This window comes from Ruditapes philippinarum, unplaced genomic scaffold (genome assembly GCF_026571515.1).
Source record: "Ruditapes philippinarum isolate M1 unplaced genomic scaffold, ASM2657151v2 ctg367_1_1_1_1, whole genome shotgun sequence".
In the NCBI taxonomy this organism is placed as follows: Eukaryota; Metazoa; Mollusca; class Bivalvia; order Venerida; family Veneridae; genus Ruditapes; species Ruditapes philippinarum.
The window spans coordinates 127,194-154,658 of record NW_026862689.1 but is presented as its reverse complement, the minus strand read 5'-3'; the positions used below and the strand labels follow the sequence as shown (position 1 = coordinate 154,658).

At 31.5% G+C, this 27,465-nt stretch overlaps 1 protein-coding gene across 1 annotated transcript; it reads right to left on the bottom strand.

Moving 5' to 3' along the window:
• LOC132719904 (kelch-like protein 17) lies at positions 1-15,918 on the bottom strand. Its single transcript, XM_060703857.1, has 5 exons — positions 14,761-15,918; positions 7,487-7,676; positions 1,088-1,203; positions 690-848; positions 1-288 (listed from the first exon to the last, which is right to left on the bottom strand). Exons 1-5 carry the CDS (start codon positions 15,116-15,118, stop codon positions 65-67), a joined length of 1,047 nt encoding a protein of 348 aa, XP_060559840.1. The 5' UTR covers positions 15,119-15,918; the 3' UTR covers positions 1-64.
• Positions 15,919-27,465: the final 11,547 nt, after the last annotated feature.

Here is a 27,465-nt window from a genome sequence, read left to right as displayed (position 1 = left end):
CACCACCAGCAATTGGAATCTGGAGCAAGGTCCCCTAAAACGGAGCAAGGCATATATTTGGTATTTACCACATTATCCAACTGTCATACAGTTGTACGGCATTAAAGTTAAAATCTCTATTGTGTATTGGAACGGTCATTTTTACGCAGTCTAAGTTAGCATAACTGTATTTGTCCGGAAGACTGAAAACTGTCTTCCACTTCCGGGTCTTTGCGCTGTAAAAATCAACTTCCGTTACCTCGCGATCTTTTTGAAAACTTTTCCCGCCAAAAAGATATATTCGTTTTCCTGCAAAATAAAATGAACAAAGATCTACTTTATGATAGTGTTCACTGCATATTTCAGTAAATCAAATAACATTCTAGGTTTATGTCACTGTTCTATCTTTCTAACATTCGAAATAATTGGACGCTAAGTCTTTACAAAACCAATTACAGTCTTTATATGAAAATCAAATAGTTCACTTTAAAAATTTGAAAAGAGAAAAAAAAGAACTATTTAATAAAATTATTATTTTCTGTTCGTGTCTCAATAATAAACAGCCCGTCAACTTTCGGTCAACTTCGTATTTTGTTTTGCTTATTTAAAAAAAAAGCGACGATTTGATTGAGATTGAGATTGCGTACTGACGAAATATACCGAACTTTCGCGATCTGCTGATGTAATAACTGTTTAGTATAAGCACATACCTAACTGAATGTATGCAGGGTTCACTCTTGTATGAAACATGGTTGGGTGATCCACATCAAAAGCTTTTGGTCTCTTGAGTTCACCATCAAATTTGGTACAATAACTACAAACGTGTCCCTCATCTTTCTCCGCAAATACTTCTTGATCGAACCCACGACCTGGAAAATAGCATTTCTTAAGTTAGGCTTAGGACACTATCCAATATGGTACCTAAAATCACTAGTACGATAAGGTTTCCACGGTGAAATGTTCAGTGTTGTAAAAGTATATAACACGTTTGCGAGGTCTGTTAAGTCAATTGTTTACAAGTAATTGCATGCATGGATTTAAATATGCCAGCTGTAAGCTGTGTATATATACATGTATATATAATATATAACACAAGAATAAGCATTACCTGCCATGACATAAATGTCATTTTTTATAGGCACCATGATATGTTTTTCTCTCTCGTGTGGCAATATCAGATCTGGACAAGGATCTGACCACTGGTCAGTCAGCAGGTCATAAACCCTGAAATTATATATACCATATACAGTACTGTAAGAATAACCATGTTTTCATAGTAGTCTCCCTTTCACCGCTATACATGTGTACTTATCTATGTCACACTCATAACTTTGAATATTCCATTTTACTTGGATGTAAAAATCCGCATTAATGGACATTCCGAAATGCGGCAGTGACTTGAGTAGACTATAATATTACTGAGAGTAAAAGTTGATAATTATAATAAAATACATTTTTCATTGATCAAGTTCAAGCATATGATCGCATTCCTAACATGCAGTTTTGGAATTAGCAATATATTCATGAGACCACGATCATATAAACCTGAATGAGGTTTTCAATTTTAGATTACCAAAATGACACTGTCATTCATTTAAATATGACCAGTTGGAATCTAGCTAATGATTCATAAAAAGGTGAAAATTGTTCTAAAGTCAATTTCATTATTTTGAAAATTCTATATTATGTCTAAAATTAATATTTATAAAAGGTAAATCATCTAATCATTCTCATAAAGTAGTGTGAATTATTCCAGCACTAAAACCTTGATATGCAGAAAGCTTTTAAATTAGAAGAACTTTTTGACATTTCACATTCTTTTTTATCGATATCAAATTATTTCAGTTTATAATGAACCCAATAGAACTGATTAGCTATTTTTGACGTCATCTATATACAATGATAAAGGAGCTCAACTGAGGTCAAAAAAATTAAAAACATAAGATTTGAAATTCTTACAAGTGATGCACGAAATGGAAGGAAAATTCTACAAAAGATAATAAAGAAATACATGTATACGCAAAGGTAAATTGAAAATTGATTTTTTTGGACGATTCTTAGCCGAATTTTATTAAAAAGTATTTTGCAACATTTAATTTTTGGGTCATTTTGCACATCTTAAACTTTTCACATAAATTATTGGCCAAAACCTGCATCAAAAATCTTTAAAAAAAAACAAACAAAAAAAAAACACCCTGGGCTGAATGTCAAAGGGAAATAATGCCACGTATTTACCGATGGCTGACAAAAAGTTGTTACTTCCCTTTAACTAATATTTGTACACGTCATACGCCACCGATAGGAGTCATCTACTGCAAAATTGATGACACGTATCCACTTAACGGTTGTTATACAAGCTTTAGAAATTGTCACTATCATTTTATGAATTCATTAATCGTGTCCTTGGGATAAATGTGATACTATATGGAACGCCGGTCGAACCAATTCCAAATAAAAAATGAGATATCTTGAAATTTCAACTCTATGAGAGGCTATAATTACAGGAAGTGACGAGGATAATATTCTAATCAGCCTTTAAAGGTTCACTGAACTTCCCCTTGAAAAAAAAATAAATGGATGATGTATCTTCTCCATTAGCCACATACATAGCAATGTGGTCTTCTAATTTCATCTGAACAGCATTTTATAGTGGTGGACGCAGTTTCATTAGATTGGTTTAGTAAAAACAGTTAATTGTGTCCTTTTATTTTATTTTGAAGCGTTAAAACCACTACACGCTAAATGCCTATTTTTTTTTTATATTCAGTTATATGACAGATAGAATGAAATTGATCGTAAAAAAATGTGACATTAAAATGAAATGAAAGTTGACAATTGAAAATATTTGAAGGCTGAAATTTTTTGTGAGCAATCCTTTATTTAAAATGTAGTCAATATTAATTTATGTTAGCTCGACAGAGTTGAAAATTGGAAAATATACAATCACTCTCGGGTCCGGTCCCTAGACTAACCAATATTTCTTTCATACAAGGCATCACATTTGTTACCCAAGTAGATCTTTAACTCACAACCCTTGTGTTCATAAACATACACCTAAACTACTTAGCCATCTGTCCCCTAAATATATTTACAGTATCCCGAAGTTCAAAACTAGCTCGATATTCACTTTAAACTGAATTTCGATCTTCGATGTCAGTGCTAACTTCTTGATACTTATAACCGGTGCCGGTTCCAAATGGGCCAGGGACTTTGAATTCTTTCATGTAAGGAAGCTTTCCAGCAAGCTTACGGAACGTCGGTGGTTCTACACAGATGCCTTTTTTTTACCTGAAATGTACGGATCGAGGGGCTCCTGAGGTTTTAAATCACAAGTAAAGCTGAGAAGTAGCCAAAAGATCATTATAGTGCCCCCACCATATTTAATTGCATGGCATGATATAACATTTACGACAGCATATACTTTTTAAAGTCTAGGAAAATAAATTGCCCGTATTTCTAGCGCAATTGTTCTGTCCCCTATAATTATGTTTTTTTACATCAACTCTAATGGTTAATAATGTGCTTAGTGTAAGAAATATTAAACTTAATACCACATTAATCACGACCTTAAATTTCTTATTTCTTTCTTTCTACAAAATTAATCAAGATAATTTGGAGATAATGGTTATTAAATAAAATTTGCATTTTAAATTTGCACATTAAGTTTATCAAAATGTCATGACCTACATATCATTCTCTCTTAAATGCTTCTTAAAATATCAGAACTTTAATTAAAACTATTAAAGTTTATACAGGATATGAAATATCAAACAATTCAACGACGTAAGTCATAAATGCACGGTCATATTCATAAATATATTTTCTGATCATGTTTATATGAGTATGCTATATTAAACCACACAATCTATATCATTATCTCCGCAATTAATGCCTATCAATTATAACATGGCCTCTAGGAAAACCCGCTCTCTCCGTTCTATATTATGATGCTAATTTTTAATGGAAAAAATGCGCCAACCGGTTCCCTAAACGTGTTTCTTCATTAATCATACCTTATCTAAAGTCAATAACTAAACCATACCCGTGAGTATGAATATAAACTGTTATATGGTGAAACATTTATTAATTCAGTTTTGAACTGCGCTTCGGTGAGTCATGACGCCATGTTGGCATTATGAGTCATGTGACTACGATTGGCGATCACGTGGTCTCGCCATCTTTTGTCATTTCATACTACAGAAAATGTGCGAACTGTTATTTGATATACAAAACCGTTTTTACGCAAGAGATATTACTTTTGAAGCTCCGTAATAATTTGACGCTGACACGAATGGACATCAAAGCCTTTTTAGAAATAGAAAAACAAAGCCTTATTAAAAGTTATTAGTTCAGTTAATTAATAAGCAAACATGTGCGCAAAAAACGTCCATTTTCTCTGTGTACATTGTGATATTGTTCTTCAATCAGTGTTTGTTCATTTATCATGTAAAATACACTGCATTGATTAAAAGGTATAGTTGAAAATGAACACCTGGTTCATTTGAAGTAAAAAAGGGGGTTTTATCTTTTGAATATGAAAGGTATTAGTTTTGCATATATTCTGCATGACAAATGTGATTGATGAAAAGCGGCTCTTTGATGATCTAACGTTAATGCCTAACTATTCAAATGCATATTCATTGTTAAATAGAATAAACAAATGTTTGATATATTAATGAAAACAATTTTGCATTTAGAATTAAACAATGGTTTAAACAGTTGTTGAAATTGTCTTTATACATTGACAAATTGTATTTTTCTAATTAATGGCATATTATTTAACGCGAGTTACTCATATTTCAAGTTGGGTGTCCGCTGCGATGACGCAAAGTCACGATGGCACCTGTTTTGTTAAAATAAAACTAGATCGACTTATATTATCAAACCATTTCAAAAATGTTGAGACCAATCCATAAATCACGATATATGTTCATAACATTTATGTGGGGAAATATTATTAAACATCGCCCAATAAACGGGCAGTCTCTCCATCCGTCCCGACAGGCAATACTTGACTTCCGGTTACAGGAACAGGCTAAATGAACATTAAACTCCAATTATGAGAACAGTTTGCTGCATTTAATTATATTTGCTATAGAGATAACATCAGTCGTGTTTTATTTCATGCTTTCATTAACACGTGCAATGAAATATTACCCGGTTGTAAAATAATCAACTCTTTACTGTAAATACGCTTTCGATTTTCCTCCTACCTTTTTATAACTTTTTTGATTGCTCAACTATTTTTTTGTGTAAAATGATGCTCATCAAATATAATGAAATTGTATCTGTTTGCCAATAAAGGAATAAATTCTTCAAAACTTATGACGTCACTATGTGTGGTTTATGAGTAAACTTTATTTTCATAAGTCCATTTTAAGGACTAATTCTTAATAATCATGGACAGTAAGGCGAGAGTTAATTAAAGCGATTACCGTGTCTGTGGTTACAATTATCTAAATTTAGTTATTATACTACGTTTAACTCCTGGTTAGTGGACTCTCAGCCCGAGATGAGAAAATGACAGTGTTCATGGAAAGTCTGAATGTTGAGTCATTACATGTATTATAGATGGCCCTTAAAATCAATCGGATTTCTGCAATTAAGTCATTAAATCGCCGAGAACGGTCACTCACATTTTCCCCAGACCTTTGATCTAGCCGCTTCTGTATCACTACGCCACACCGACCAATCAAACACGTTCAATATTTTATGACGGAGTTATGAGTCGCGCGTCCTTCGGGTGAAGAAAAACGTGCGCGAAACAATGATTCCTGAAATCCTGTAAAAAGGAGCTGATTTTAAACGCGCCAAAGTGAGTCACATATGTGACTCATGTTTCAAACGCGGTCAGCTGTCTTAAATAAAAATTAATTAGAAAGAAAACAATTAAGACATTCTATCTTAATTGATGTAATTGGTAAATGGGTCTTAATGATTTCTCTCCGCTCCCGGGACACTTAAAAACTAAAAATGTCCTAAAACGTATTATTTCTGGCTCGTCGAAATTTTACTGCTTGGTTCTTATCCGAATGATATTTGAAGAAACACACTTTACTTCACCGAATTAATGGATATCTAGGACAGTTGAGTGAAATAAATTTCGAAAGAAAATATAAATTTTGTTTGAACTTTGATAAAATGTTGAATTCGTGACCAAAATTAACACTCAAAGAAATTAACAAATGAGTGTATTTTAAAGTTATTATACCAGACACTTTCATAAACATTTTTGAAAATTTCGTTTAGGTTGATAAGAACGAGTGTTAAATTGTACAAGTATTTATATCATGATAAATAATTAGATGTAAAACCAATAAGACTGATTATAAGAGAATTTGTTTAGTACACTTAGAGAGAATTAAAGATTAAAAAATACCTGTCAAAGTTTTATTTAAAAAAAGTCTCTTTATTTAATATTTTGCCTGTTTATTATACATTGTACATTGTATTTAGACCATTTTATTCCATTGATTTATATGACGTTTTCTGCATTCTGTAACACCAGACTATAATCATATCTTGTAGTCATTCTATACATTAAAGGCACATTATGCCTCAGAAATTAACACATTTTTCTTTCTTTTAACAAGAAAACGTGCGTTTTATTATGTTTAAATAATAGTTTATGAGCATATTAGATGCTTATCATAAGAAAAAAATAGCACTGAATGTGACATTATTTGTAATAAAAGTAACAAAATGTAGACAAAGTAGTATTTTGACTGCCATACAAAATACTTAATCACTAAAACTGATGTAGTTGCAAAAAAGCAACAGAAAATAGAAGGCTTAGGTAGTTGGCCAATGGGTAATGTATGGAAACTATTAACAGGACAACACAAAAGCTTTTGAGAAATAAAGATGAAACCTTTTCTGGGGCATAATGGGCCTTTACCTTTTTGTAAAAACAAAATTTTCTCTTTATCTTATACCTGAAGGTACTCTTTACCTAATACGTAAATGTACTCTTTATCTAATACGTAAATGCACTCTTTACCTAATTCCTAAAACAATGTACTTTTTTTTATCTTATACCTAACTGTACTCTTTACCTTATATGTAAATGTATTCTTTACCTAATGCGTAAATGTATTCTACCTTAGGTAAATGTAATCTTTACGTAATACGTAAATATACTCTTTACCTTAAACGTAAATGCCGGTAATGTACTGAGTAAAAATCACAGACAAATAACTTTATTAATTCTAAAGAATTATCATAATTAAACAAACTTCAACATTTTTTCCTCAATAATCTATAGAAACTGATTCCACGATAATTTTTTTCATTCCTTTTATTCTTTATTTATTCACTTCCCGTGATTATAAAGCAACAATGTCGACATTGTAAGTAACTGCTTTATATAAGTTATGGTGAGATATATAAATAAGCCTATTTTGAAAAAAATAATATAAATAAAACAATAAATACACCATTGCTGTTTCATGTATATAATTGTGCAGCAAGAGTTAAATTATATTTTTAAACATAATGTTTAACTTACCAGAAAACATTCGAGCACTGGTGCTTGATGTTCGAAATACCACCGGACACGTAGAGTCTTGTACCTCCGACCACGCAACTGGCATGGTCAACTCTTGGACGTGGTAGGCTTTTTATTGGTGTCCAGGTGTCCGTGCCGGGATCATAGAATTCGACGGTCCTCGTCACTTTCCCGCCTTTGACTTCACCGCCTGTAATATAGTTTTATTGTCGTAATATGTTTTTGTACGTATGACAAAACCATGAGGTTATATGTAAAAAAATGTGTTTTTTTAATCATTGAAAAATGATGGAATGCAACATTAGCAATTGTCCTGTTTTGTTATTATATAAGTGTTAAAAGAGTTTGATTCAGTATAAAATATCTTGGTGGCCATAGACTTTATACTAGTCAGCACATCCATTACTAATAAAATCTAGCCGTTATAAAAAACCAGCGGGTTTTTTGTTGATGTTTTTTGTATATAAGATGAGCACCATGTTGCTCTTGTATGTATGTACTTGTTATAATGTTATCTTCGTCAGTATATTCATTTTAGCAATCTTAAAAATGTGTTTTACTCGTTATTTTAACCTACTTTTAATGTAACAGAGCACTAGGAACAAGTGGTATTTCACGTTATGTCAATTGTTAATTGTGTCTAAAAGCATTGCTATGCTTAATTTCTAAATAGATGTTGTTTTTGTTTTCGTTGTGTTGTTGTCGTCGTCGTCGTATTTCATACAGACTGAAGTACATTTGATTAAAAAAATGACATAAATTAAAGTACTTTTGCTTATGTAAACTATGATATCAAGACTTAGAGGAGGCCAACCGGAAATAGTCCGCATAATCAGACTGCCATTTAAAGGTTCACATATGACGTTTAATTTTGTTTACTGGGATCTTAGTTCAATGTTGCATTATTATGTGTACATGTTTCATAATATGTGTACATGCACAAACGAATGTATCTTCTATGCATTTATGAATGTCTTTTGCTGCAATGTTTTGGCATTGTTCTTGAGAATTTTGAAGAATTTCAAAATATTTTTTCAATTCGACGCACAGTTACTTCGTGTAATTAAAATTACATTAACATAACTAACAGATTAGCATAACGGAAAGCTTGAGTTTAGCCGTTACATTGCTGGAACCAAATGTGATATTATTCCACTAGTGTAGAGCCCGGACAGCCTGCCCATTTGTGCAGTCCAACTAACCTCTTGTTATAAGCTGTGTCATGACAAAACCAACATAGTGCGTTTGCGACCAGCATGGATCCAGACCAGCCTGCGCATCCGCGCAGTCTGATCAGGATCCATGCTGTTCGCTTACAAACCCTATTACAAGTAGAGAAACTGATAGCGAACAGCATGGATTCTGATCAGACTGCGCGGATGCGCAGGCTTTTCTGGATCAATGCTGGTCGCAAAACCCATTATGTTGGTTTTGTCATGACACGGCTCATTTTAATGAACACTAAGAAAGAGTGTGGTTTTATAGCTTTATTTTCCCGAAAGAAAAAAATAGTATAAGAACAAAAGAACTATCTATTTATACATTAAAAATATCTAAAAATTGTACTACACATTTGATATTTCATCGATGATATCTCATCGATGAAAATTATTGAAAAGTTTTGTGTTTTGTTGATGTTTTTGTTTGTTTGTTTGTTTGTTGTTGTTTATTTTTCTTACTTTTTATACTGTTTAGAACTTGGAGTCGAGATAGTTACACAATAAAAACTAAAGTTCATGAGAATAAATAGGAAATAGTTAAATGACGGGATAAACAGATTTGCCGTTGGCTCCACAGCCAAATCGATTACTGGTCCAGTTATCGGAACGGAAACTGTCGTTCTCAACAAATATTTACATCAACTTAATAATTGTTTCATAAAGCAGCATGTTGATTTGATCAAATGTTTCCTATCACAAAGAAAAAAATCTAAACCGATGAGTTTTTAATCGACAAGTCAAGTGGCCGATTTCAGTAATTGAAAATATAAACGAGCATTCACGGGCCAATCACCAAATAGCGGAAGAATATAGAATTCCAATAGTTCATATGATAGTGCGGAAAACAAGTGGCGCTTTAAGGAAAAGAGAAAACAATTTTTTATTATGGTTGATGCCTTGATAAAATCGGTTTGTAAAACATACATTAGAGACTTGTATGTTTTATCATCATCAAAGAAACATCTAAATTTGAAGCAAATGGACAATCTGGATAGTGTTAATATTGTTTTACTCTTGAGTGACTCACAAAGCTATGTTTCTGCTAATAATGTATGTATTGATCATTGCTGATAATTATTTCCTATGTAAGGTTGTTATCAGCGTTAAATATCATACATGCCGTTCATTTTCACATTTAAATGTTAGTCATCTTCATTTGCAAATACCGTTCCCTAAAAACATGAAAGCCGTAGGATTGTAGTTTACTCTAAAGCGCTCGATCCTTTTTTATACATTTTACTCAGATTGGAAGACCGCCATTAATAGATGAAAATATTTGATCTAACCAAATTTGACTATAAACATGATAGTGAAGAACTTTCCCCTGACTCGGAATATGATTGTACGGGGGAAGCTCTCAGGACTTTACACATTTGATCCTATTATTATATTTGAATGAGAGTGCATCCATTAATCCTGTTAAAACCCTTTAATTCAACAAAATTTGCTTTTATCTGCACACGTTAAATCAGTTTAATTACATGCATAAAAACAAAAAGGGCTTGTTTTAGTTTTTTGCTGCGAGAAATCTTCAAACAACGATATGTTAAGCCAGAGACATAGATAACATCTATGTTGTTAAGCATTACTTTCATGTACATGATAAAGTCATGTAATTAGAAGTAAATGAAATCATGTTTGATTTAAATTTTCTTATTTTTGAAATCAGTATATATGTGAATTTCGTTAATGGTAATACACGTTTTATTCTGTTGTGAAGGGTTTTGTCTTGAGTTTTAGTCCATAAATGGTTCTTTGGGTAAAGTGTGGTTAACTGGAATCGCGTATGCTTGTTACTGTTGTTTTATATTAAAATATGGACAATATATACACAACAACTTTACATATTAAGACAGTAGTAATTGCTTAATGTCCAAGAGAGTTTACAGTTCATTGCCTACTCTAACAACTAAGATAAGAATGCGTTGCTTTGCACAGACATTTCTTGCAAACAAGTACATATATAAATATGTATATATGTAATAAAATAGACGTGTTTATACTGGGCTATAAACATAGATCAATGAAGGCAAATATACAACAGATGTTACAAGCTTCCATATGTGACCATGCTATTGACTTTAGTAGTTTCCATGAGTCACCGTTACAAATTAAATCAAGGAAAAAACACATAAATTCACTGTCAAAGACGAGGGCAGTAAATCATATTTTCCTAAATATTACCCTCGAAAGTACAGTTTATCAACTTAAAAGAACATTTATTACCGAATTAGACTGAAACTTATCATAAAACTTTTCTGTTTCATCGGAATATATTGGATTTTATGCTTGTAACGATTGGTTAATTGGTCCCTTTAACGAGATAATGTCGGGTTCTAGATGCTATTTGTTCCCACATTTTCTCTGTATAATTGCCGTTCAGTTGACAGGACCATTTGTACGATGTCATTTAGTGTCAGTCTCCGTTATATCCCAGAAGCTTCTATACAACAAACCGTTTTCTGGTAGAATAATTCTCACAGGAGTTGAATGCTGACTGTCATTATTAATAAGATTAATTACAGTTTCTATTTAACAGAGGACAATCTGTATACCTGCTTTCGGTATATATTCTGTTTTCGACAACTCAACTTTTACTCCTCATTTAGTAGGTAGTACAGTATAACTGAAGAACTCATATCCACTACTTTTAAAGCACCAGGCACCTGTTCCTTTGACTGACTTAATCAGCATGCATGTATAATTATACATTTGTATCACGTTGACAGAAGTCAAGGTCACTTCAATTCTAAATCTTATTATTATTGATCTTTACCTTGAAATTACCATCCTGTATCTCTTCTATGCGTCAATGGAAAGTATTTGAAAGACTTGTTTTAACATATATTTCTAACCAGTATTTTGCGACATCAGCAAATCTTTAAACAGGACTTGGCATACCGGTCTCTTATAGATCTTGTAAGGTATCAGTATTAAATGTCCTTTTCTGACCAACAGAAAACAAAGGGTCGTTGATCCGGTCGTAACATCAATGTAAAATTATATCAGAGCGGTTGTACCTGAAGGTTCCATCTTGGGTCCTCTTCTATTTCTTATTTTTATTAATGATATTCTTGTTGACATTCAGGCCAATATACGTCTATTCTCCGACTTGGTAAGTGCCGTGTGGCAGCTGTAAAATGTTGCCCCGTACTTCACATCAGTGTTGTTATATTTTTCTGGTCCTTCGGAATCATTGATGCCTGCACTATTAAGTGTTGAGAATTGAGTACCGCCCAAGCCGGTGCTAGGGGGCGTGAGGGATGTTGCACTTATTCATTATCCCTCATGTACAGTCTCAATCAAACCGAGTCTGCAATTCTTATGTAATTTTGTTGTGATTAATGCTTCCGAGGGATCACTTTGTTTCCAGATTTTTTATTACAGTCGAAGATCCAGAACCGCAGCAGAAAATGTTAACGCTGATTTACAGAAACTTTCAAAATGGGTCTCAAAGTGACATGTGTTAAAATGTTAGTCTGCTTATCTGTGATATCCGCCATATGAACATATCTGCGAATGTTTCAAGATTCAATATTTAACTCGTTCATGTTAAATGTTGAATTCTGCTTAAACCGGTGCTAGGGGTGGACGGTAGCACGCAATTACCACTACCATCCATGAACAGGCTCAATCATACCGAGCCTGCAACATTTTCAATTTTGCTGTGTTTGGGCTTTCTGTACGGATTCTGTTTTTCTACATTTTCCTATTCCTCTTTGAAACGCAGCAACTATTTCCAATTTTTAAGAAAGACTTATTTACACCAACAAATACTCTACCACAATACTTTAACTTTGGAAAACATAAAAATCAAATAATTCCCAACGACTGTATTCGTACAAACTGTAGCTTACTTGCAGAGGACATCTTTTCCAAAACATATCATGACATCAACTCTTTGGGCTTCATGAAACAGTCTCCCACTTCTTCTTTCTTTATAGACAGTATGATATACTACAAGACCATCCTTGTTTAACATCATCAACAACAATAATTGTTCTTTTTCTCTAAAAAACCATTATTTCAGAGGATACATCTTTACCAATTGGAAATAAAATTAGTTTGAATGTATATTCCAAGATGTACATATATTGAAAAGTCAAAATGTTTTTACTGGACTGAAATGGTCCAACTTCTTTATAGAAGATGCCATTGTGCAGTCCGCAAAGTTCTACAATGTCCAATCTTGTATCTATACATTTTCTTTTTCTGTTATGATTTCTTTCTTTATGTAAACCTTTTTAGCGCTTCTTTATGTTTTCTCTCGATTGTTTTTGTTCTTTAATTAACTTTGTCTTTTAAATTTTTCATATTTAGTCATAGATGTGTAGATATTAGTCAACTATTTGTATCACCACCACATTCTGTGCTATAAGCGAAGAGAATTCAAAGGTTTTAGCTTTCAGTTCAATCCACTTTTTCATGATTATGTATAAATCTTTTGTATTTTGTATATTGTATAAACTTTTAAGAAATTTAACTTTATAAAAATATAAATATGTTTAAACCAAATCGTCAGATGTTGCTTCGTGTTTTTTTTTCCAGTTTCTAAGGATGTCTTTTTTGTCTCAAATCTCCAGCAGTAGTGTACATGTATGTCTAAATCATTGAAATGTTCAATCGCAAACTTGCTTGTACATACTTAAGATGAACAACGTTGTTTTTTTTTAAATAATTTTTAAATTTCTAAAAACACGGGTAAATCCCATTTATAGTTAATGTCTTTCGATGAAGAGTTTTTGCCTTCAAAACAGGATGCGGTGAAATTAAGGGAATTATTTTAGGTCTTATGAAACCTCCACAAAGTTATGAAATGTGTTTTGTTGAACTGTTCAACTGCACCAACGCAAAGTAATTATCACAATTATCATTTAAGGACAAATTTAGGACTGTCTCGACAAGAATAATTATCAAATGATATATTACTTGTCAATGTTATTGATGAAATGAATACCGAAACAGATAATCGGCTACTGGTAAAGAGCTAAAGAATTTTAAAATTTGTTTTCAAAGTTTAAAGAAGCAAACTTTTAGCTTATTTAATTAAACAATCGGACTTTATTCCAAATTAATATCAGTCACGTGGTAGAGCAATTATCAGGAATGTAGAGAAAGACTCAGAACAAAAGACTTTTGCCCAATTAAAGCTTAGTACAATGTGAGTTTTGCCATATCGAGGAGGATGCTAACCATTTCTTTTTTAATTGTAAACTTTTTGGTGTTCAAAAACTCCAACTTTTCACTTCCACTCGCCCTTTTCATCCATTAATTACAAGTACTCTCCTTTATGGAAAAGAAAATTTATCAGACGAGGAAAACTCTTTTTTATTTCATGAGGTTCAAAAATATATAAAAAAATACACATAGATTTAAATAATAACAAATAAGTACATGTAAAAATAACAATCGTTGTTCCAATTTTAATTCTTCTAATTCCCCATATAAATGACATATTTTGACAGCCATGCAAACCATCACATACAGTGCAGGAAAAAAATATGTTTTTTTTTAATATTTAAAAAATTGATTAGCAAATGTTTTTTTCTTTTAAATTTAATGTCGAATTCTATTTGCTACTTTGTTTTTGTATCCGTCTTAATATTTGTAATTGCTCATGTGTATAGTGTTTAAACATGTTTTTGTTTCTATATCTTATAATGCTTAAAGGAAGGGCAGTTACTAATGTTGCTAGAAATTGTTGTTCAACCCTTTTGCCCTTTTTTAAAAATGTTGTTTTGTGGAAATAATGTTCTTAGATTGTATTCAAAGAGCAATAAAATATTATTAAGCTAAACTAAGTACAATGTATCTCATTTGTGGCGAAAACATTCAACCCATCAATTCAGCTACTGCTTCTAAATGGCAAACAGGCACCAGTTAACTAAGGCTGGTTATCCAGTGATGACTTGATAACAGTATATATTAAGATCAATAAATGTATGGAATGATTGAAGGGTTGAAAAATGTGAGTACAGAAAACAAAATCAAGCTGGTTTACACTGGTGCGTGTAGTGGTTTTATAGTTGAAATTTGTTTGGTTTGCAATCTTACCAGTCACGAATATTTTGTCATCTAATACATCTGCGGTAAATCGACAACGAGGCTCAACCATACTTGCGCATGCATTCCACTTCCCTGTGTCGGGATTATACCGCCAAGTTCCGTCTGACATATCACCGGAAATCCAGTCTTTACCGCCTACTATAAACAGCATGCCGTTTAAAACAACTGGTCGGTACCCAAGGAGGTTACGCAATTTATGAAAAATAGTTGTATTCATTTTTGGAAACATCCTGTCTTTTGTCCGTGGATCTAACATAAAGTAATAAACTCTGTCACTTCCGGTTGCCCGGTTAAATAGCAAGATAAACTCATAGTCCGGTCTGTGCTGATGATGTCGTATACTCATGTTTCAAACTTTTGAAAAACCACAAAATCCGTAATTCAGAAATGTTACGTCATACAACATGTAGCAATGTACGCAGTTAGCCAAGTGTAATGATGCACATTAGAAAAAACAGTTATTATAATGCATGTGATACTCAATTGACGTTCAAGTTAAAATATCCGGTAAAGTATGTTTTTGATTTTAATCGTTTATTTCACGACATAAAGCTGCAAATCAAATCTTTTAATCCGACGCAAAACACCTAATTTAAAAACGAAAAGTTTAAATAAGAAGGTAAGTCGTGATTTGAACAATATAAATTTTAAGCGCATATATTGCACCTTGTTTTAATCCTTTATAAAATATTAACAATTAACATGTATAGTTATAGAACATGTTACATCATTTTACTTCATTAAAAAGGTTTTTCTTTTATTTAAATGATAAATATAAAGCATAAGGAGACATGACCATGGCAACCAGTCTATTAAACACTCAGATCGTTTCAGATTAAACAGATGATGTTTTCTCTAAAGCCAATGTACATATCAGCTGCTATGTCACAATATTTAGTTTATTCTTATTGAGAAAGTATTCAAGAAAACGCCAGTAACAAGAGTATAGATGGTTAATGTTCCTATGCAAAAGGTTTGTCTTTAATTGTACAGTACATATTGATATTGTCTCACTTATACATTATTTCGGACATTCACAGGACAGCTACGCAGGAATATGTCTGGAGTCTGCAGTAGAAGTATTTGCAGTACTTATGTGGTTTGTTCTGTACCAGTAGCTTCCAACTTCCAAACATAAATAATTTGAAATATCGGTATTGGACGAATACCATTGAAGTTATTGCACAAAAACTACGGACCATGACAAGGCCTTTAACAACGGCCTTACAGAGCTAACTCGACTTCCGTGTGCCGTGTGGCGGCCGAAAAAGTCTACCCGTAAACTGTTGTTATATTTTCATCCACACGGAATTGTTCGGTACCCGCCTTCATGTCCAGCTTGCATATGCCATTTCGCCCGGTTTTGGTTCTATGCCTTCTGGGTGTCCTGCTGTTGTGGCTGGAGTGTGTCGGGGCTGCGTTCTGTGAATGTTGCCTTTGCCTTATTGATCTTTGTTTTCATTTCTTAATTGTTTTAATTGACGATATCACTAAGTGTGCGATCGTTTGAATTACACAATTTACAGGAACTGTCATGATAACGTCTAAAATATATAAATTCAACTTTTATTTCATTACATATATAAAACAATATTTATAGCATCAAAATATAAAGGTTGGTGACATGGAATAAACAAAAAACATAAAGTACAACTCAATATGAAACATTCATATTACAAAATAGTATTTTATACAGGGTCCTTTTCCTAGTATAAACATAGACTTTAGAGTGCCAAATATTCTGTCAGTGTTTCGTTGTTACAGTATTTTTTACACCAAGGTGATGATTGAACCATCTTTTAAGAAGAAGTTCACTTACGTCACAAAAGTAATGTTACAAAAACAAAAATGTTATCTCAGGGAGGTGCAGTATTTAACCCATTGTATAACTTGTATAAAAGTTGACTAGGCAATTCTATATAACCAACTATAAAATATCTAAACTCTTTCATATAAGGCATTGGCAATTTTTAAGATGTTTAATACGTGTATTACTTTATATGAGATCCATTAGGCAATGCTACATGTCGCATGTATAAGCTCTAGGCATTGCAGCTTCACATAAGAAGACTTCTATGCGTTTTCTTTGCACGCCAATATAAAGTAAGTGAGTTTTAATTTTGATTCTAGAGGCAAGATATATTTTTGTTGTGAACCACCAGGTGATAATACATGCATAGTAATTGTCTTACTTTTTGTACTTTCAGAGAAGAAGATTTCTAAAAGACCATTTTACAATAAAAGTCTATGTAAACTAAGTGAACCCTAGGACGTGCTAATTTTGACCACAGTGCCACTATCTATATCGATTGTGTCTAGTGTTAGCTCTTGTTACCTTCTTGTGCATCAAACTTGAGTTAATGATTTAAAATTTTGCAGAGGGCCGCCTTAGGATCCTTCCTTTGAAGTTTGGTCCAAATTTATCTTTTGGTTTCACGACGGACGATGGACAACCGGCCATAATGTAAGCACATTTCTTAGCATTTTATGCTCCACTGGACATAAACACTTCAGATTAAAATGCACAGCGAATCTAACTCAGAACATTATTTTAACAAAACGTGCCAAATGAGGCAAACCTTTATAAGCATTAATATATTTCGCAGATGAAAAATGTGACAATATCATACAAAGAAAAACATAGCTAGATTGAACATAGAGTACATTGGCGAAATAAAAAGAGCATACAGGTGTTTGAGTCTAACATGGTCTTATACAGGGACAGTCAGTCGGGTGCTAACTGTGTCGTGCATCATACCAGACAATATACAATGTAATACGATTTTTATCCAAATAAATCGCAGTCTTAATTATTGTAAATAACATTTTTGTAAGGCAAGTCAATCACATTAAATCAATATCAGAGTTTCTAATCGATAAATGAAAGGTTATACTAGAATTATATATTGATCTGGCCCTTTGATGATAAAGCCATTTATGTGTATGTACTCGAACCAAAAACTGATTATTTTCCCCCAATTTAAGACTGACTCATCTGTATAAAATGTCGTTTCTTGTTCATAAAAACATATCAATACAATTATATGAACACAATTTTTGAATCTTCACTTAGAGATGGCTATTATTTCGCCTAAAATATTGGATCAAAGAAATCGGTAGAAGAAATTAAGATGATAAAAAGAAGAAAATTACAAGGTTATGAGTTTTAGTACAAAATTCAATTATTTCTTTAACTTCTTTTTCATTCACATCAAATTTACAATTTATAAATATGCTTGTATAAAATAAATTCCGATAAAATAGGAAAACTTATTAATTTCAATATGTTATTTGTCAAATGAAAATAACACATGTATAATTAAATCCGAAAACGATATTTTACTGTGTGTCAGAAACTAAAGCCGCCGTATCATGGAAATGCTCAAATTCAAATTAAATTTTATGATAAATATGTAAATTATTCGTATGATAATAAATGCATATTTTAAGTGTGGCTTTTTCGGTTATGCAACAAGCTGCATTTTGCTGTCAATTGTTTCTTATTCTTAATGAATGTAAAATTTGTATACCGGAGATGATTTAATGCTACTTATGTACAAATTTCGTCCACAAAAATATATAAAAAAAATTAAACAAAACAAGCGTATTATATATGTATTGTTGTGATATATAAGACATTTGTTTACATGTTTATTTACATTCCGCTCTTTACAATGTCTGTCAACTTGACATAAGGTGATACTCTGCGGTTTTTGCGGTTTTTGTGGTCTCGCGTGACAGAAACACAAGTTACGATTACATCAGTTCGCATTTCTATAGACGTGTTGTTCTTTGTTGATTTCATTAACATTCCGGGTATATGCGTAACACAACTTCCTGTTTCCTATATTGTTTTAAAACACACATGTACTATTAAATTGGTTTCTTGCATTACAGTATTATTTTAAGAAGCACGCCTCTAAAACAGAAAGTACGTTTGTATATCAATATCTAGAGATTAAGTAAATGGAGTGTCAGTCATAAATTTTTAGCGAAAAAAATGAATGAAACCCTAATTTATACCCCCATAAGACTTGAGTGTTGTATTTTTCCGGCCGAAAAATACTTTGTATGTGCCAACATAATATTATGCATATGACTTTAATATTTCAAAAAATTTAAACATAGGCTCAATATCATAATCTTTATGATTCTATTAGATACGATATGCAAATAAACCAGTTTTAAGTCGCCGAGTGTCTTTTTTAAAGATATTTGTTTAATATTCTCAGAGAAATGAGCGAGAAGCGTCTGTCTTAAATATGATGACTACTTATTGATATGATGACTACTTATTGGTATGATGACTACTTATTGGTATGATGACTACTTATTGGTATGATGAATACTGATTGGTATGATGACTACTTATTGATATGATGAATAATGATTGATATGATGACTACTTATTGATATGATGACTACTTATTGATATAATGCCTACTTATTGATATGATGACTACTTATTGATATGATGAGTACTGATTGATATGATGACTACTTATTGATATGATGACTACTTATTGATATGATGACTACTTATTGATATGATGACTACTTATTGATAACATGACTACTTATTGATATGATGACTACTTATTGATAACATGACTACTTATTGATATGATGAGTACTGATTGATATGATGACTACTTATTGATAACATGACTACTTATTGATAACATGACTACTTATTGATATGATGACTACTTATTGCTATGATGACTACTTATTGATAACATGACTACTTATTGATATGATGACTACTTATTGATTACATGACTACTGATTGATATGATGAGTACTGATTGATATGATGACTACTTATTGATAACATGACTACTTATTGATATGATGACTACTTATTGATAACATGACTACTTATTGATATGATGACTACTTATTGATAACATGACTACTGATTGATGTGATGAATACTGATTTTACAGCGCTTAAATATAAATTAGTATAATTTATTGTCAAATAATGGCGGCACGGGTATTGGAGGGGTAGAGGGAGCACGGTTTTTAAAAAGTCCGTCAGTGATGAAATTACATTAAGTTGAAAATTAAATAGCTTTTATATGTGGGTAAAGTTGCATGATATTTGAATATTGTTCCTGTCGTTCGTTGACTAACAGTAAACATATAGAGGGAAGTTAAAAATCTTTCGACAAAGAAGATATATGATCAAAATGTAATTGTAAAGCTGACTCATCTGTATTACATGGTTGACAAATTCACACTGTGAGTATGAATATATACGTAGAGTCACATTCATTGATTAAGTGTATGCATAATTCATGTCGCAAATAAGTAAACTTGTAAACATGACCCGGGCATAGTCCTGAATCATGTTCGGTATCTTTGATAAATTCTGTCAATATATTCAACAATTATTTTGATAATTTCTCTTGTAAATTTGTATAATGGAGTAGTTTTTTTTATTAATTTTCAGAAATTAATTTCATAGAGTTCTCATTAAAATATTAAGCAATATAGAGATTTGTCAGACTCCCAGGATGCACAGGCTGGTCTGCTGGTCGAATTTTCGCCTCAATTCTCTCCATTATTGTATTGTTAAACAAGCGCTCAAAAAAGCCCAAACGGCTCATCACATGCTAAAATAAAAGTGCACACTGAATATGCTCATCAATATTTCAAAATACTCATCCATACAGTAAGATATTGTTAAATGAATAATATTTACGTATTGCTAGGTAATAATGATTCAAGCGTTTCTTAATCACTTGAATGAAGCGTGAACCTTGTATCAACTGAGCAATCTTCCAATTTTATTTTATTTTATTCGATAACGAGGTTGATTATAGGTATTAATATAAGGTTAACCCATGATAATCTGTTCAAGTCTTCATTAAATGCCGTTAATCCGGGTTCATGAGATAGCTCTTAAACTTCTTTTATTAAACAGTTTCCAGATGTACTTCCCATTTATTATACATAGTATACATCATAGTTGTCTGTCATCGTCCCAGTGGTGTGTTTATCTGTCAATTAATCGAACTAATTAGTTAATAACACTTTGATAATTTTAATATTTGGTGAAGTCACCCTTTAACCGCATTGTGGGATGATGCATTCAACCTATTCTGTGGGAAATAAGATGAACATGGGCATACTTCTTCACGATCCATTGATAATTCATCATCATAAAATGTAAGGTGTAAACGTCTGTGGTTTTGCGGTTTTTTCATTCCTTCAATTCATTGTAAAGATCAATATTATATTCGAATTTGAGCCCTATTATGCTTTACTATGTAGGGGGGCATATTCTTTTTAATAGCTACATGCTTTAATGGCTTTAGATCATGATTTAATATAATTTTAATGTAATAACATATTTAGCTATATGAAAACTATTTAAGACTTAGAAAAATTAAGAATATTTAAGCCAAAACAATAATACAGTGGGTGTAAGATTACATTTAGTTAAATTGATATGTCGCAAATATATTTTTATTCATAATTCATATGTATTGAAACTTTTTCAAGGTTTTTATCCTACTTTCTGTCTTGATTTAAACGTGAATCAAGGTTTAAAATTAGCAAATTTGGATTATATACATGTATATTCAGCCAAATAAAGGTCGACGTTGTATTGTTTATTTCTTCTGAATTGAATATGAGTTTTTTTTGTACTAATAGTCAATACTTTGTACTTTCAGAGACTTGTATTACATATTAACAAATATAGCTATGTGGTACTTTGAATGTACAGTAGCTAGAAATTATCTTGAACATAATTCAAATCAAAACAGTTTAACAGACTTTTAAAAAAAGCAACTATGAATGGATTCATACTATGATTAGTGCATGTATAATAATTTTATGAAAACAATATATTTTATCAACCCTGCTTCACATATTATACAAGCAATGTTGCTGCAACAATGTGCACACCTCATAAATCGAAGGAGTCATTGAGTATTTAGTGTATTGTATTGATACACTAGAAACTAGAAATAAATATATACATCTAAACTAAATGACCATACTAGAAAAAGGATGTAATTCTCAGAATGTTTATTTGTACTTGAAAACACAATGTGAGTGACTGTGTTCAGGCTTAATTGCAAAAACAGGTTTCTAAGTAAATACTACCTCTGAAAAAATACCATAGTCATCTCGTAAATAAGAGAAATTGATAAAAGTTCAATATAAATACTATGTTTAAGTTTGAATTCATTCGGACAAAATAACCACACATACAATTTTAGTCATTTAAATACGAGAAATTCAACGTCATTAGTATGTAAACAAGTACAGTTGTTTTGTTGATAGATAAACCTGCTTAGTCAGGCATAATCAAACACCACAGATCGGCGATGGTTAGAATTTTATTGACATATCTTTATGTTAAAAGAAAATTTCAGAGAAAATCAAAGCTTTGATGTGAATGCATATACACCATACATACTATGATCAAAATTGTTTCAAATGATTTACACTAGAGATAAAAAGAAACCCTGCGGATTTATACCCCTAAACAAACGAAAATTCCGAATGAATGAGAATTATTTTTATTATTGCTATGGTTACCATGCGGCCGTTTATGGCTCATCAGTTATTTACAGGGCGGGGGTGAGACGACCTAAGGATTTCTCATTAACTATAATGAGAAGAAACAAAGCAAAACTGGTTGGTCATCAAGAATGACTGTACATGTATTCATTCAACTTTTTCATCCCTTAAAACCACAGTTAAAGTTCTTGGCTTCCGGGGGGATATGTTGACAACATCTTCAAGTACATTTTATACTTTCATAATGAACACACATCTATTCATATAAACAAATTTAGGAAATCAAATAAACAAAAACTCACTTCTTCACACAATTTCGACGTGCTTAATTCTTATTTTAAATGTAGAAAGATGTTGATAGTTTAGAAAATTCAATATATACATGCAATGCTTGTGGTAAATCACTTACTAACCAGCTTAAAAATCATACTAAATTTCTCGAGGTCATCCGACTTTGCTTGTAATTCACTTTAAGGAGATGCTGCAAAACTTGTTCCTACTTTTCAGGCGATAAATCAAAATTTAGGTACATATATGTTTATTAATTGTGACCATTTATACAATGCTTGTAATGCCATCTTAGGCTACTTGAACTACTACTACAATCAAGGATATGTTTGAATGAGTAATTTTGATATAATCAAAAGTTACTGTGGTATTGATAATTTAATTTCCACGTAATCATAAAATCATCTTAATTTTAACTCATTATTGTAAGTAATTTCTGGGTAAACCATTAAAACTGATTATTCAGATTATACAAAGTCGCGACCAGGAACATCTTGTTATAACGAGTTATTCTGATTTATATGTGTATTTGATTTACAGACTAATAGTCAAATTTTACAGATGGTCTGCAAAATATATTAACAACAGATGTATGTTGTGTGCCCGGACAAAAGGCAGGAGACCTATAGATTGTGGTTGCCCTGGGTGACCCCTTCGTTGGTGGCAGGTTATTACTAATGATGCGTGCACATGTGTGAATCATAAAAAATGAGACTAACTATTTTAGGCTAGTGAAGTCGAGAGATATTACTACTACGTTTGTCCATCACCATATTTTTCCCTCCAGCATGTATTTCTCAGAACATAAATATAACAAACATGTCATTCATATTTTTGTATGAGTATTTGCGCATGAGTGAGAAATAGATAAGGACTTGGTGAGCCAATCAGTTGAATCATAAATAAACATGATTAATAATCAAAAATAGTACATGCATTATAATTTTGTATCAATCAATCAATTTAGTACATATACATACAGTTGGCAGTATCATTTTGTTTGGGAGTTTTTCTAGCATACAAAAAAAACTTACAATTTTAGATATTTACAATTCCTTAATGTATAATATAAAAAGCTATTCATCCATGTTTTATAGGCGGAATTAGACAGGTAAAGATTTTTTTTAATTTTACAATTTTCTGAAATTTATTAATATAGGAATAAATTGAAAAAAGTATACAGATCATATGGTACAATAAAATTGTAGAAGAAAATGAAATATATTAATAACACTTATACGTATATCATCTATCTTAACATCTACGGTATCTGTGTTTTAATAAGGTTAAAACAAATCTTCTTAATATACTATTATATTAATTAAGTGCGTCATTATCGGCATTGTTAAATATTATCAGACGTATCAGTTACCCCTAAAACTGCTGAAATTCTTAAATAAACTTGATTTGGAACCGTTTTAAGGATATCATGGTGAAGTTGTTTTGTTTTGTTTTTTCATTCACTTTAAATACATTTGATAGATCAGATTTTCTTTTTTTTTATTATAATATATATATTAACGCATGCAGTACATTTATCTAGTGTTGTCCTCACCAGATAATGTGACTATTCAAATAGTTATTTCTTATTACATTTGCACTTATCTGATATTTTTTATTGTTATTAATGAAAGTGGATTGTATAACATTTTGAAACTTTGGTTTCTTTCATCCGATAATTCTGTATTTATTGAACTTCTTTATACATATAAAATCATTCTCCAAAAAAAAGACTTATTTAATAATGGTACTTTACACATATTAAATGTACTGAGATTCTATAGTTTACTCTGTCAGTCACTTTGTACTCAATGACAAAATGTGTTCCGTACAAATAACCCGGAGTGTGACGGGATTGGTTCGGTTTTAGATCATTGATGAAATAGTGGAACATTTCGATTGGTTACGGGTTTTGCGAACAATAAACAAATCGATCGGACAACTTCTAACAGAAATTGGTCAGAGAAACGCAGACGAAATGTGTGTAATAGCTATCTTTATCTAGTTTGCTCATTGTTGTCAACAATTTCACGATGAAAAAATAACTTTTGTCACGTACAAATAGTTCCACTACCAAAACTATTACTCTTTTATTCAAAATTTGTTGATATTATAATTAAAGTACCGTTCCTTTTCAGGGGCTGTAAAATAACAGCTTATATAGTTCCGAGATTAAAAAAATACGAGGAAAATTGGTAGAAATTGAAGATAAGTATGTGAAAAAGAAATAGCAGCTTCATATATATTCTCTAATCGTTTATAAAACCTTTTAAGATAACTGTTGTTTGCTGTACAATCAAATGAACAGTTGTTTCGTTTATTCCAAGTAAATTTAACACTTTTTTGTTCACTGTTCATTACAACAAAATTTGAAATTCAATTGAAGTATGATTTATTTGTATACATGTTTTAATAAGCAACATCTGTCGCGTGAATCGTTCACATATTGTGCTTCAGCGTTATTTGAACATGTCGTCTGTTCTATTGTTTTATCAACATATAATCATAAATATTGATTTATTACATCTTATGTGTCAATTAATATAGAACAATAATGAGACTTAAAGAAATGGGGCAAAATATTGAACAAAATTGTATTCCTCTAAATTCGGATTCATCAGGTTATTATCGTTAAAATGATTGGGTCATGAGTTGCAAAAATACTAGAATCACAGAATTGCCTTCTCCCGCGTTATCATCAACGGGCTGACAGACGGTCACATGAACAGACGAAAACTTACACAGACACTCAAAAAAGAATGAGTGTCATGTGATAAATGCTGACATAATGATTTGCAAATTTTTCAAACGTAAATTTGATTGAAATGTACGACTTGAAGATGACCTATATCTAAATATCACAGGTGAAAAAAATGAATAATTCATGAAGGGATCGGTTACTTTTTAAAGAGTCAAGGTTATGATGACATTTCAATTGGCCTTTGTTAAGGTCTACATCTTAATTATATAATAAATTAACAACAAATTACATAGACATCATCTATAACGCATACAGAAGGTCCTGTCAGGTTTATTGTCCTAAATTAAAAATGCGAAACATCAATTTGAAATTTAGTTTAAACATTCACCATTCTTGCATGGTCATTTGGAACGTTAATTTTCATTTGAAATCTTTGTTTTTAATTTTGTTTGTTTGCCTCACTAATGAATTTGACTTTTCTGTAGATTTAGATCATGTTAGATGCTTATTGCGTTAAGAAAGTAGTTGTGAATGTGAAATATTTCTATAAAAAAGTTGCAAAACGTAAACAAAGTATAATCACTGTTACTTCACTAATGGCAAAAAAAAACAAACAAAAGATGGTTCAGCCTTATGGGAAACTGTATCAGTCCACCAAAATAAATATAAAAAAAAGTTTTAAAAAAATATTTTGGGGCTAATATGGCTTTAATTTTCAAAGCACTTATTATTTTGAATAAAAATTAATTTAGCCTAATCTTGACTGTTCTTGTTTTCGGTATTCCATTTCTGTGTTGAAGTTAACGTAAAAACAAACTTCTAGGTATAATAAATCTTCAATTACCTTTGCCCTCTAATGATGATCGTGTTTTGACAACTATTTTGATAAGTGAACTGTAAAGAAACGCTAAATGGTCTAACATGCTTCACCTCATTAGTAGACAATTATTCCGTGTAAATGTTGCCATAGTAACCAGTAATTAGCTTCGTGATTTTTGCAGCTTAAAATGAATCTGATTAAATGCCCCCATGTCAGAAAGTCAATGGTATGTCATAAACGGACGCTGGCCAAAGTGGCCATTTTCTCGCATAATTCCGTCATCGTGCATGACTGTAGGTTATTATAAATACTGATATAATTATTTATACATTTTTGGCACGTGATAAGATTGTCAGCAAATCCCCCACTGATAGAACTTTTAACATAATTGGCTACAATTATGTCTCTTTATGGGTAAGATCTTTTAGATCTAGAAATATCTCAACTATTTTACAGACTATAGTACATTAGAAAAAGAAAAAAAGTTTTATAGAATGTATTTAAATAATAACATGCGCTAATACAAGTTAATTAACATAACTTTTTAAATTGTATTTTTAAGGTGTCTTATTTCATCCTCTTGACATAAGTTTTTTTGTTTGTTTAAAAACAAATAAGACAGAGCATCACCATGTTAATAAAGTCTGAAAAATTGATGGTTCAATAAATGAAATGTTCCTTTGATATCGATAGAGTGTAACTTTATACTAAGTACGAGAAAATGCTGGTCGTCTCTTTTACATAACTTGATAGTATCACTATTGGTGTCATCACCTTTGTCTTGTGTGAAGTATGTGACCTAGTTTAGACGGCATAGATTACAACACTGACACAGTTCCTTCTGGTTGCCTGTGTTGGGTCTGAACCGGTTTTTGACAAAAAGAAAACAACCAGTCTTAACTGGACGAGAGCGTCTCTTGTTTACTATATAAAAGCATAGGCATGACGTGTGCTAGATCTACATGTATCACTTACTTATTTTCTCCTGATGACCATTATGAAATTACTGTGTCATAACCATATAATTATATTATATATTAACGAACGTTAGTAAGACTTAAATTCTGCATGTATTATATGTGTCACTTAGTGTACATGAATAGTTAGTTATTGCATAACTATACATTAAATGTCAACGTAAAGTTTAAATATAGATCCTTACGAAGATTATTTAAATAGTATCAAATTCATTGCAAATATTAAATACTGGTTAAATCATCAGCTTAAGACAATATTGGTGCAGATTTCATCAGATAAATCAAATATTATTTTTTTAATGGCGTAAATAAAAAGATTTTTAAATTTTCCTTCATACTTTTAAACCGTACCAACATTTCGTCTGC

Excerpts from the sequence above, each read along its gene's own strand:
- LOC132719904 (XM_060703857.1), bottom strand. The coding sequence starts at position 15,118 with ATGAGTATACGACATCATCAGCACAGACCGGACTATGAGTTTATCTTG. Across the intron at positions 849-1,087 it reads TGACATTTATGTCATGGCAG|GTCGTGGGTTCGATCAAGAA; the intron begins GTAATGCTTATT and ends GCTATTTTCCAG. Across the intron at positions 289-689 it reads CCCTGCATACATTCAGTTAG|GAAAACGAATATATCTTTTT; the intron begins GTATGTGCTTAT and ends TTTATTTTGCAG.